Raw genomic sequence first — 12,764 nt, forward strand, 5'->3', positions numbered from 1 at the left:
ATTACTGGCCTGGAATACAAAATGACTATTTATTTATTTTTCATTTACCAATAAATTCATTAACCAGTCTTATTTAATTCCACGAAAAAAAAAAAAAAACTGAATAATATCAAGCGAAAACCGCAAAACACAACACTAACAGATATGGTAAAACTCAAATTTCTTTATATAAGTTGAATGGCGCTTACCTCTCCAGAGTCTCTCCTCCTGCGATCTGGTATCACTAGAGTATTCCTATTACTGCCTGGCGCTATTGTAGAGCCGATACTCATTCTGGGTCCAACTAACATGTACCGTTTGTCTCCAGATCTGTACTGGATGCTGTGACACAGAGTCCCGTCGTAATTTGTGTCCTGTAAATACTTGGACGAATAGTCTGTAGATTTAGAGCACTGCATTACAATCAACACGATGATGCTGATGACAAAAAGCACTGAAACCGAGCCCAAAGTGATGATCAGATAAAATGTCACGTCGTTTTCCTCCTCGTCTTTTACTGCGTTTTTAACATCAGAAGCTGCAAAAGCCTCTTTGGGCTCCACAACTTTGACAATCACAGTCGCTGTTGCTGAGAGTGAAACGTTTCCATTGTCCTTGACCAGTATGAGCAGTTTATGCTGGGCCTCGTCTGTTTCTGTGAATGAGCGAAGGGTTCTTATCTGTCCTGTATAGCGGTCCAAACTAAAGGGACTGTGGTCGCTAACTTCCTGCAGTGAAAACAATAACCAGCCGTTGTATCCTATATCTGCGTCATAGGCTCTGACTTTAGTCACCAAATGACCTGCGTTCACATTCCGGGGAATCTCTTCCACACCCTCAGCAGAACCGTTAGCGCTGACTGGATATAAGATCACTGGAACGTTGTCGTTCTGATCCAGAATAAACACGTTCACTGTCACGTTACTGCTCAGAGACGGACTTCCAGAGTCTTTAGCGAGCACGTGAAACTGAAATGTTTTTAACGTTTCAAAGTCAAAGCTCTTTAACGAATAAACAACACCTGTTTCGGAATTTATATTCAAGAATGACGACAAATCATTCTGTGTTCCATCACCTCTAATTATGTGATACGATATCATGGCATTTTCAGCACTGTCTCTATCAGAGGCGCTTACTGAAATTATAGACGAACCGGCAGCATTATTTTCCACTAAGTAAAGATCTAGAGGATTTATTAAAAATACTGGAGCATTATCATTCACATCAGAAATCTGAACGCTTAGAGTGGTCGATGCAGTCAAAGACGGCTGTCCTAAATCAGAGGCGGTAATTGTAATTTCATACTGTGAATCGGTTTCTCTATCTAACCGATCTTTTGTTACTAAAGAGTACATATTATCTTTGAAGGAAGGCTTTAGCTCAAAGGGAATATTTTTGTTTAACTGACAAATCACTTTACCGTTGATCCCGGCGTCTTTATCAGTCACACTGATGAGAGAAATGACCGTTCCAGGCTTAGAATCCTCAGGGATGTTTTTAGAAAGTGACGTAATCTCAATCTCTGGCCGGTTGTCATTCACATCAATAATTTTAATAACAACTCTACTGTTTGCAGACATGGGAGGATGTCCCTTATCTGAGGCCTGAACATCCAGTTTGTAAACTTCAGTATCTTCAAAATCCACCTTCCCCTTTACACGTATTTCACCTGTGACCTGATCGAGCTCAAACACATCATGCACTTTCCTGTTTAACGTCGCAAAACTGTATTCAATATCACTATTCTGGCCCTCATCCATATCAGTAGCATTTACTCGAAGAACCACAGTGCCTATAGCAGAGTTCTCTTCTAATATCACAGAATATGTCTCACGACTAAATACAGGGTGATTATCATTTATGTCTAGAACAGTAATATTAATATTGAGAGTCCCAGATTTCGGAGGATTCCCTCCATCAACTGCTGTTAGAAGCAGCTTGTATGTCGTTGTAATCTCTCTATCAACAGCCTTCTTCAGAACTAAAATTGGCATTTTATCCTCATCACTTTCTCTAACTCGAATTCCAAAATGATCATTAGGACTTAATTTATAGGACCGGACCGAATTAGTCCCAGAATCGGGATCTCTGGCAGCTTGTAACTGATAATTAGCACCAGGCAGTGTATTTTCATAAATTATTAGACGCTGCTCCTTTTCAGGGAAACTAGGAGAGTGGTCATTTATGTCTGATATTTCTACCTCCACATAATGTATCTCGAGTGGATTTTCAATAACGGTTTTTAAATTCACCATACAAACACCGCTGCCAGCACACAAAGACTCTCTGTCGATTTTCTTAATAACGTACAAAATCCCATTTTCCTGATTTATCTGAAAAAGCTCCTCTTTTGATCCAGAAACGATTCGAAACTGCCTGTCCACCAAGCTACTTACTTCAAGACCCAAATCCTTAGCAATATTTCCCACAGCGGTTCCTTCTTTCACTTCTTCTGGAATTGAATATCTTATCTGAGCTGAAACCTGCTGTCCGGAGTCAAGAAGAAAAGAAATACACAGAGCAATCCAGCAGTACTCCCATCTGCGCCTTTGTCCTCCGGCTTCCATCGCGAGCGGTTTATAAGCGCTTTCTCTAAAGGCAACTGTATATATCCTCGATTATTAGAGGCCGTATATGTTTATAGCAAGCACATCATGAGCAAATTACAAAATATGAAACCAGTCTTTAAGTGCCGTCAGTAGCGTATTGTCGATTCATCCCGACCCTTCAGTGCGTGTTTGTGTGTGTGTGAAAGAAACAATACAGCCCTATTCACGTCATCATCAGGGGCAGGACTCAAGATTCTGGACAAATGCTAGTGCAACACCGACACCAAGTGGTTTAAAAATACTTAAAAAAATTAAAATATTTGAAATCATCACTGTCAGTTATACATAATACTGAAACGATGTAAATCTACAATAAGTAAAGATTTAAATCAACATGAAGTAGATTTAAGTTTATAACCTTTCAGTAATTTTTGACGACTAACAATGATGCTTTTGAAAATGAAATGTTTTAATGTCATCAAAAACAGGCAGTTTAAACATTTTTAATGTCACAGAAATTACGCCTTTCTCAATGAACCGCATCTCATTTCAGCACCAGATCAATGGACAGTTCCCTGCGAGCTGTTATACGATCAGACAAAGATGTCAAACAAACAAAATACTGAATAATTTTTTGAAAATCACAACTCTGTAAAATCATAACAGAGAATTTGCAGAAATCTCTGTTGCAGAACACTTTGCAGAAATTACAATTATAACGACTAAAAAAAAAATAATCAAAGCAATATGGTGACCGTAATTAGAATGAACAGGTTATTCTTACCTCTCCAGAATCTCTCCTCCTGCGATCTGGTATCACTAGAGTATTCCTATTACTGCCTGGCGCTATTGTAGAGCCGATGCTCATTCTGGGTCCAACTAACATGTACCGTTTGTCTCCAGATCTGTACTGGATGCTGTGACACAGAGTCCCGTCGTAATTTGTGTCCTGTAAATACTTGGACGAATAGTCTGTAGATTTAGAGCACTGCATTACAATCAACACGATGATGCTAATAACAAAAAGCACTGAAACCGAGCCCAAAGTGATGATCAGATAAAATGTCACGTCGTTTTCCTCCTCGTCTTTTACTGTGTGTTTAACATCAGAAGCTGCAAAAGCCTCTTTGGGCTCCACAACTTTGACAATCACAGTCGCTGTTGCTGAGAGTGAAACGTTCCCATTGTCTTTGACCAGTATGAGCAGTTTATGCTGGGCCTCGTCTGTTTCTGTGAATGAGCGAAGGGTTCTTATCTGTCCTGTATAGCGGTCCAAACTAAAGGGACTGTGGTCACTAACTTCCTGCAGTGAAAACAATAACCAGCCGTTGTATCCTATATCTGCGTCATAGGCTCTGACTTTAGTCACCAAATGACCTGCGTTCACATTCCGGGGAATCTCTTCCACACCCTCAGCAGAACCGTTAGCGCTGACTGGATATAAGATCACTGGAACGTTGTCGTTCTGATCCAGAATAAACACGTTCACTGTCACGTTACTGCTCAGAGACGGACTTCCAGAGTCTTTAGCGAGCACGTGAAACTGAGATGTTTTTAACGTTTCAAAGTCAAAGCTCTTTAACGAATAAACAACACCTGTTTCGGAATTTATATTCAAGAATGACGACAAATCGTTCGGTGTTCCATCACCTCTAATTATGTGATAAGATATCATGGCATTTTCAGCACTGTCTCTATCAGAGGCGCTTACTGAAATTATAGACGAACCGGCAGCATTATTTTCCACCAAGTAAAGATCTAGAGGATTTATTAAAAATACTGGAGCATTATCATTCACATCAGAAATCTGAACGCTTAGTGTGGTCGATGCAGTCAAAGACGGCTGTCCTAAATCAGAGGCTGTAATTGTAATTTCATACTGTGAATCGGTTTCTCTATCTAACCGATCTTTTGTTACTAAAGAGTACATATTATCTTTGAAGGAAGGCTTTAGCTCAAATGGAATATTTTTGTTTAACTGACAAATCACTTTACCGTTGATCCCGGCGTCTTTATCAGTCACACTGATGAGAGAAATGACCGTTCCAGGCTTAGAATCTTCAGGGATGTTCTTAGAATGTGATGTAATCTCAATCTCTGGTCGGTTGTCATTCACATCAATAATTTTAATAACAATTCTAGACTTTGCAGACATGGGAGGATGCCCCTTATCTGATGCCTGAATATCGAGTTTGTAAACTTCAGTATCTTCAAAATCCACTTCCCCCTTTACACGTATTTCACCTGTGACCTGATCGAGCTCAAACACATCATGCACTTTCCTGTTTAACGTTGCAAAACTGTATTCGATATTACTATTTGGGCCCTCATCCACATCAGTTGCATTTACTTGCAGAACTACAGTGCCAATTGCAGAGTTCTCTTCTAATATCAGAGAATATGTCTCACGACTAAATACAGGGCGATTATCATTTATGTCTAGAACAGTAATATTAATATTGAGAGTCCCAGATTTCGGAGGATTCCCTCCATCAACTGCTGTTAGAAGCAGCTTGTATGTCGTTGTAATCTCTCTATCAACAGCCTTCTTTAGTACTAAAAATGGCATTTTATCCTCATCACTTTCTCTAACTCGAATTTCAAAATGATCATTAGGACTTAATTTATAGGATCGGACCGAATTAGTCCCAGAATCGGGATCTCTGGCAGCTTGTAACTGATAATCAGCACCAGGCAGTGTATTTTCATAAATTCTTAGACGCTGCTCTTTATCAGGAAATCTAGGAGAGTGGTCGTTTACGTCTAATATTTCTACTTCTACATAATGCATCTCGAGAGGATTTTCAATAACGGTTTTTAAATTCACCATACAAACACCGCTGCCAGCACACAAAGACTCTCTGTCGATTTTCTTATTAACGTACAAAATGCCATTTTCCTGATTTATCTGAAAAAGCTCCTCTTTTGATCCAGAAACGATTCGAAACTGCCTGTCCACCAAGCTACTTACTTCAAGACCCAAATCCTTAGCAATATTTCCCACAGCGGTTCCTTCGTTCACTTCTTCTGGAATAGAATATCTTATCTGAGCTGAAACCTGCTGTCCGGAATCAAGAAGAAAAGAAATACACAGAGCAATCCAGCAGTACTCCCATCTGCGCCTTTGTCCTCCGGCTTCCATCGCGAGCGGTTTATAAGCGCTTTCTCTAAAGGCAACTGTATATATCCTCGATTATTAGAGGCCGTAGTAGAATGTTTATGGAAAGTACATCATGAGCAAATTACAAAATATGAAACCAGTCTTTAAGTGCCGTCAGTAGCGTATTGTCGATTCATCCCGACCCTTCAGTGCGTGTTTGTGTGTGTGTGAAAGAAACAATACAGCCCTATTCACGTCATCATCAGGGGCAGGACTCAAGATCCTGGACAAATGCTAGTGCAACACCGACACCAAGTGGTTTAAATGCTTTAAAAAATTAAAATACTTGAAATCATCACTGTCAGTTATACATAATACTGAAACGATGTAAATCTACAATAAGTAAAGATTTAAATCAACATGAAGTAGATTTAAATTTATAACCTTTCAGTAATTTTTGACGACTAACAATGATGCTTTTGAAAATGAAATGTTTTAATGTCATCAAAAACAGGCAGTTTAAACATTTTTAATGTCACAGAAATTACGCCTTTCTCAATGAACCGCATCTCATTTCAGAACCAGAGCAATGGACAGCTCCCTGCGAGCTGTTATACGATCAGACAAAGATGTCAAACAAACAAAATACTGAATATTTTTTTGAAAATCACAACTCTGTAAAATCATAACACTTTGCAGAAATTACAATTATAACGACAAAAAAAAAAAATCAAAGCAATATGGTGACCGTAATTAGAATGAACAGGTTATTCTTACCTCTCCAGAATCTCTCCTCCTGCGATCTGGTATCACTAGAGTATTCCTATTACTGCCTGGCGCTATTGTAGAGCCGATACTCATTCTGGGTCCAACTAACATGTACCGTTTGTCTCCAGATCTGTACTGGATGCTGTGACACAGAGTCCCGTCGTAATTTGTGTCCTGTAAATACTTGGACGAATAGTCTGTAGATTTAGAGCACTGCATTACAATCAACACGATGATGCTGATGACAAAAAGCACTGAAACCGAGCCCAAAATGATGATCAGATAAAATGTCACGTCGTTTTCCTCCTCGTCCTTTACTGCGTTTTTAACATCAGAAGCTGCAAAAGCCTCTTTGGGCTCCACAACTTTGACAATCACAGTCGCTGTTGCTGAGAGTGAAACGTTCCCATTGTCTTTGACCAGTATGAGCAGTTTATGCTGGGCCTCGTCTGTTTCTGTGAATGAGCGAAGGGTTCTTATCTGTCCTGTATAGCGGTCCAAACTAAAGGGACTGTGGTCACTAACTTCCTGCAGTGAAAACAATAACCAGCCGTTGTATCCTATATCTGCGTCATAGGCTCTGACTTTAGTCACCAAATGACCTGCGTTCACATTCCGGGGAATCTCTTCCACACCCTCAGCAGAACCGTTAGCGCTGACTGGATATAAGATCACTGGAACATTGTCATTCTGATCCAGAATAAACACGTTCACTGTCACGTTACTGCTCAGAGACGGACTTCCAGAGTCTTTAGCGAGCACATGGAACTGAAATGTTTTTAACGTTTCAAAGTCAAAGCTCTTTAGCGAATAAACAACACCTGTCTCAGAATTTATATTCAAGAATGACGACAAATCGTTCTGTGTTCCATCACCTCTAATTATGTGATAAGATATCATGGCATTTTCAGCACTGTCTCTATCAGAGGCGCTTACTGAAATTATAGACGAACCGGCAGCATTATTTTCCACCAAGTAAAGATCTAGAGGATTTATTAAAAATTCTGGAGCATTATCATTCACATCAGAAATCTGAACGCTTAGTGTGGTCGATGCAGTCAAAGACGGCTGTCCTAAATCAGAGGCTGTAATTGTAATTTCATACTGTGAATCGGTTTCTCTATCTAACCGATCTTTTGTTACTAAAGAGTACATATTATCTTTGAAGGAAGGCTTTAGTTCAAAAGGAATATTTTTGTTTAACTGACAAATCACTTTACCGTTGATCCCGGCGTCTTTATCAGTCACACTGATGAGAGAAATGACCGTTCCAGGCTTCGAATCTTCAGGGATGTTCTTAGAAAGTGACGTAATCTCAATCTCTGGCCGGTTGTCATTCACATCAATAATCTTAACGACAACTCTACAGTTTGCAGACATTGATGGATGCCCCTTATCTGAGGCCTGAATATCCAGTTTATAAACTTCTGTGTCTTCAAAATCCACCTTCCCCTTTACACGTATTTCACCTGTGACCTGATCGAGCTCAAACACATCATGCACTTTGCTGTTTAACGTTGCAAAACTGTATTCGATTTCACTGTTTGTGCCCTCATCCATATCAGTAGCATTTACTCGAAGAACCACAGTGCCTATAGCAGAGTTCTCTTCTAATGTCACAGAATATGTCTCTCGACTAAATACAGGGCGATTATCATTTGTATCTAGAATAATAATTGTAATGTTAACAGACCCAGATTTCGGAGGATTCCCTCCATCAACTGCTGTTAGAAGCAGCTTGTATGTCGTTGTAATCTCTCTATCAACAGCCTTCTTTAGTACTAAAAATGGCATTTTATCCTCATCACTTTCTCTAACTCGAATTTCAAAATGATCATTAGTACTTAATTTATACGACCGGACCGAATTAGTCCCAGAATCGGGATCTCTAGCAGCTTGTAACTGATAATCAGCACCAGGCAGTGTATTTTCAGAAATTCTGAGGCGCTGCTCTTTATCAGGAAATCTAGGAGAGTGGTCATTTATGTCTGATATTTCTACCTCCACATAATGTATCTCGAGAGGATTTTCAATAACGGTTTTTAAATTCACCATACAAACACCGCTGCCAGCACACAAAGACTCTCTGTCGATTTTCTTATTAACGTACAAAATGCCATTTTCCTGATTTATCTGAAAAAGCTCCTCTTTTGATCCAGAAACGATTCGAAACTGCCTGTCCATCAAGCTACTTACTTCAAGACCCAAATCCTTAGCAATATTTCCCACAGCGGTTCCTTCTTTCACTTCTTCTGGAATAGAATATCTTATCTGAGCTGAAACCTGCTGTCCGGAATCAAGAAGAAAAGAAATACACAGAGCAATCCAGCAGTACTCCCATCTGCGCCTTTGTCCTCCGGCTTCCATCGCGAGCGGTTTATAAGCGCTTTCTCTAAAGGCAACTGTATATATCCTCGATTATTAGAGGCCGTAGTAGAATGTTTATGGAAAGTACATCATGAGCACATTACAAAATATGAAACCAGTCTTTAAGTGCCGTCAGTAGCGTATTGTCGATTCATCCCGACCCTTCAGTGCGTGTTTGTGTGTGTGTGAAAGAAACAATACAGCCCTATTCACGTCATCATCAGGGGCAGGACTCAAGATCCTGGACAAATGCTAGTGCAACACCGACACCAAGTGGTTTAAAAATATTTTAAAAAATGAAAATACTTGAAATCATCACTGTCAGTTATACATAATACTGAAACGATGTAAATCTACAATAAGTAAAGATTTAAATCAACATGAAGTAGATTTAAGTTTATAACCTTTCAGTAATTTTTGACGACTAACAATGATGCTTTTGACAATGAAATGTTTTAATGTCATCAAAAACAGGCAGTTTAAACATTTTTAATGTCACAGAAATTACGCCTTTCTCAATGAACCGCATCTCATTTCAGAACCAGAGCAATGGACAGCTCCCTGCGAGCTGTTATATGATCAGACAAAGATGTCAAACAAACAAAATACTGAATAATTTTTTGAAAATCACAACTCTGTAAAATCATAACATTTTGCAGAAATTACAATAATAACGACTAAAAAAAAAAATCAAAGCAATATGGTGACCGTAATTATAATGAACGGGTTATTCTTACCTCTCCAGAATCTCTCCTCCTGCGATCTGGTATCACTAGAGTATTCCTATTGCTGCCTGGAGCTATTGTAGAGCCGATACTCATTCTGGGTCCAACTAACATGTACCGTTTGTCTCCAGATCTGTACTGGATGCTGTGACACAGAGTCCCGTCGTAATTTGTGTCCTGTAAATACTTGGACGAATAGTCTGTAGCTTTAGAGCACTGCATTACAATCAACACGATGATGCTGATGACAAAAAGCACTGAAACCGAGCCCAAAGTGATGATCAGATAAAATGTCACGTCGTTTTCCTCCTCGTCTTTTACTGCGTGTTTAACATCAGAAGCTGCAAAAGCCTCTTTGGGCTCCACAACTTTGACAATCACAGTCGCTGTTGCTGAAAGTGAAACGTTCCCATTGTCTTTGACCAGTATGAGCAGTTTATGCTGGGCCTCGTCTGTTTCTGTGAATGAGCGAAGGGTTCTTATCTGTCCTGTATAGCGGTCCAAACTAAAGGGACTGTGGTCACTAACTTCCTGCAGTGAAAACAATAACCAGCCGTTGTATCCTATATCTGCGTCATAGGCTCTGACTTTAGTCACCAAATGACCTGCGTTCACATTCCGGGGAATCTCTTCCACACCCTCAGCAGAACCGTTAGCGCTGACTGGATATAAGATCACTGGAACGTTGTCGTTCTGATCCAGAATAAACACGTTCACTGTCACGTTACTGCTCAGAGACGGACTTCCAGAGTCTGTAGCGAGCACATGGAACTGGAACTTTTTTACCGTTTCAAAGTCAAAACATTTGAGAGCGCTAATTACGCCCGTTTCAGAATTGATATTGAGGAATGAAGTCATATCGCTTTGTGTCTGATCGCCTCTTATAATATTATAAGTGATATGGGCATTTTCATTTTTGTCTTTGTCAGTGGCGCTGACAGAGAATATTGACTCTCCAGGTGCATTATTTTCAAACAGGTAAATCTCAAGAGGGCTGTGGGGAAATTGCGGTGTATTATCGTTAACATCAGACACCTCTACGCTTAGAGATTTTGACGCTGAAAGAGCTGGGTTGCCTAAATCAGTAGCTGTTACTGTAATGTCATAATGGGACGCAACCTCCCGGTCCAAACTCTCTTTTGTTACTAGAGAATACATGTTCTGCTGAACATATGGTTTCAACTCAAATGGCACATTCTTTGACAAGCTACAAACAACTTTACCGTTAATTCCAGAATCTTTGTCCGTTATGCTTATAAGAGAAATGACTGTCCCGGGTTTTGCATCTTCAGAAACAATATTGGAAAGCGACGTGACTTCAATCTCAGGTTCATTATCATTGACATCTATAATCTTAATGATAACTCTGCAGTCAGTATGTAGTGGAGGGCGTCCCTTATCAGATGCTTTTATATTTACACTATAAATTTCGTTCTCTTCAAAATCTATTTTGCCTTTGACACGTATTTCACCTGTCACCTTGTCCAAATCAAAAACATCGTGTACTTTTCGCTGCACATTTCTACCATAAGTATATTCAACTTCTCCATTAACGCCCTCATCTGGGTCAGTTGCATTAACAAATGTTACCATAAAACCGGGAGAGACGTTCTCATTTAACGTAATAGTGTACGTGTCTCGGTTGCATATTGGGCGGTTGTCGTTCACATCAAGGACCGTGACAGTTATATTTAAAGTGCCTGATTTTGGTGGATTTCCACCATCAATTGCAGTCAAAGTTAAGACGTGCTTCTCTTGATTCTCCCTATCTAAGGGTTTCTGTAAAAGCAGAAAAGGATTTTTATCCCCATATTCACTGTCTCTTATCTCTATGTCAAAATGATCGTTTTGTCCGAGCCGATAGGAACGAATGGAATTAACGCCAACATCCAAATCTCTCGCGGTTGGAAGATCGAAGCGAGTGCCTTTTACTGTGTTTTCTGCAATTTCTACGTGCAAGTCTTTTTCTGGGAAAGAAGGGAAGTGATCATTTACATCTGTTATTTCAACCTCAACATAATGAACTTCGAGTGGATTTTCAACTGCAATCTTTAAGCTTAGCAAACATGCGCCATTGCCATCACATATCTCCTCTCGGTCGATTTTCTTATGAACGTACAAGATGCCATTGTTCTGATTTACCTGGAAAAAGATGTCCTTAGATCCAGAAACAATACGGAATCGTCTGTGCTCTAACGAACTGACATCAAGACCGAGATCCTTAGCAATATTCCCCACGTGTGATCCCTCTTTCGCCTCCTCTGGAATAGAATATCTGATTTGTGCTGAAACAGGCTGCTTACAATGCAGCATCAAACACAAAGCAATCCACCAGTACCCACATCTGCGCCTTTGTCCACCCTTAGCCATCGCGAGCGATTACAGCAAAAGTATTCCAGGACCAGACATGTATCGTCCGTGATTACTCACAACAGGATAAACGGTGTAGTGTCACAAATCAGATAAATAGTTCAAATGACGTCCTGCGTCGTATCGTCAATCCACCATAACCACAATACTTTTATTCGCCTCACACTGGCTCCTATTACAACACTGCGCATGTCACCATCAAGGGCAGGGCATAATCTCCCCAGCATATCATAGAGTAATACTGACACCGAGCGGTTATGTTCGTTTCAAACTCATCTCTTAAAGGTTATGAATAAAGCTGAAAGTGTTGCATTACCTGTCGAGACCATTACAAATGTTAAAATCCCATTATTAAATTGAATGTTAATATTTACTTTGAAACAAATTTCCCTCAGAAAGTGCTACTGAATTTAACAAATAATTACAAAGAAACACAATGAAGCAAAAAATTTACAAGTAGAAAAACTAAAATAGCACTCTAATAATCTTTGTTTTACTTACGACTTCGAAAAAGAATTTATTACAGTGCATAACCTAAAATATAGGAGATTAAACGCATTATGGACAAAATACATTAAAGACCTACCCTGCAAATACATTTATACTTTAAATGTAAATAAAACATTATATAGCGAGGAAAAAGTTTGTATTTAGATCTAACAATGCCAACAGTATGAAAAACACGTGAAAAAAGCAAGCGAGAAATTATGAATTGATGTTTATTGATGTCATTTATGATGACTGGCAGTTGCAGGGTTTTTTTTAATGATTTCGTGACATTGAAAAAAGGCGTTTACTGAAATTACGACTTTGACAATTAAAGTTATTCTGGAGAAAATGCATCTAATTTCAGCACCAAAGCAGCGAACAGCTCCTGCAAGTTAATGTCACTAGCAATACACTCAG

At 39.5% G+C, this 12,764-nt stretch overlaps 5 protein-coding genes across 5 annotated transcripts in view; all 5 read right to left on the reverse strand.

Moving 5' to 3' along the window:
• Nucleotides 1–12,764, reverse strand: part of LOC311095147 (protocadherin alpha-C2-like) — a gene marked incomplete at its 5' end in the record, with an annotated part of 196,375 nt that overhangs the window by 163,335 nt on the left and 20,276 nt on the right. The window lies entirely within an intron of this gene.
• LOC311095166 (protocadherin alpha-3-like) lies at nucleotides 67–2,615 on the reverse strand. The gene has a single exon (XM_084133571.1). It carries the CDS (start codon nucleotides 2,544–2,546, stop codon nucleotides 165–167), a length of 2,382 nt encoding a protein of 793 aa, XP_083989697.1. The 5' UTR covers nucleotides 2,547–2,615; the 3' UTR covers nucleotides 67–164.
• On the reverse strand, nucleotides 3,289–5,836 carry LOC311095169 (protocadherin alpha-6-like; the record flags this gene model as incomplete). Its single annotated transcript, XM_084133574.1, has 1 exon — nucleotides 3,289–5,836. Exon 1 carries the CDS (start codon nucleotides 5,668–5,670, stop codon nucleotides 3,289–3,291), a length of 2,382 nt encoding a protein of 793 aa, XP_083989700.1. The 5' UTR covers nucleotides 5,671–5,836.
• Nucleotides 6,312–8,911, reverse strand: LOC311095167 (protocadherin alpha-8-like). The gene has a single exon (XM_084133572.1). It carries the CDS (start codon nucleotides 8,761–8,763, stop codon nucleotides 6,382–6,384), a length of 2,382 nt encoding a protein of 793 aa, XP_083989698.1. The 5' UTR covers nucleotides 8,764–8,911; the 3' UTR covers nucleotides 6,312–6,381.
• Nucleotides 9,477–11,962, reverse strand: LOC311095168 (protocadherin alpha-13-like; the record flags this gene model as incomplete). The annotated part of the gene is made up of 1 exon (XM_084133573.1): nucleotides 9,477–11,962. Exon 1 carries the CDS (start codon nucleotides 11,856–11,858, stop codon nucleotides 9,477–9,479), a length of 2,382 nt encoding a protein of 793 aa, XP_083989699.1. The 5' UTR covers nucleotides 11,859–11,962.

This window comes from Abramis brama (genome assembly GCF_963993115.1).
Source record: "Abramis brama genome assembly, chromosome: 13".
NCBI classification, from domain to species: domain Eukaryota; kingdom Metazoa; phylum Chordata; class Actinopteri; order Cypriniformes; family Leuciscidae; genus Abramis; species Abramis brama.

Bases quoted from the DNA above. Each gene is read 5' to 3' on its own strand.
- LOC311095167 (XM_084133572.1), bottom strand. From the start codon at position 8,763: ATGGAAGCCGGAGGACAAAGGCGCAGATGGGAGTACTGCTGGATTGCT.
- LOC311095166 (XM_084133571.1), bottom strand. From the start codon at position 2,546: ATGGAAGCCGGAGGACAAAGGCGCAGATGGGAGTACTGCTGGATTGCT.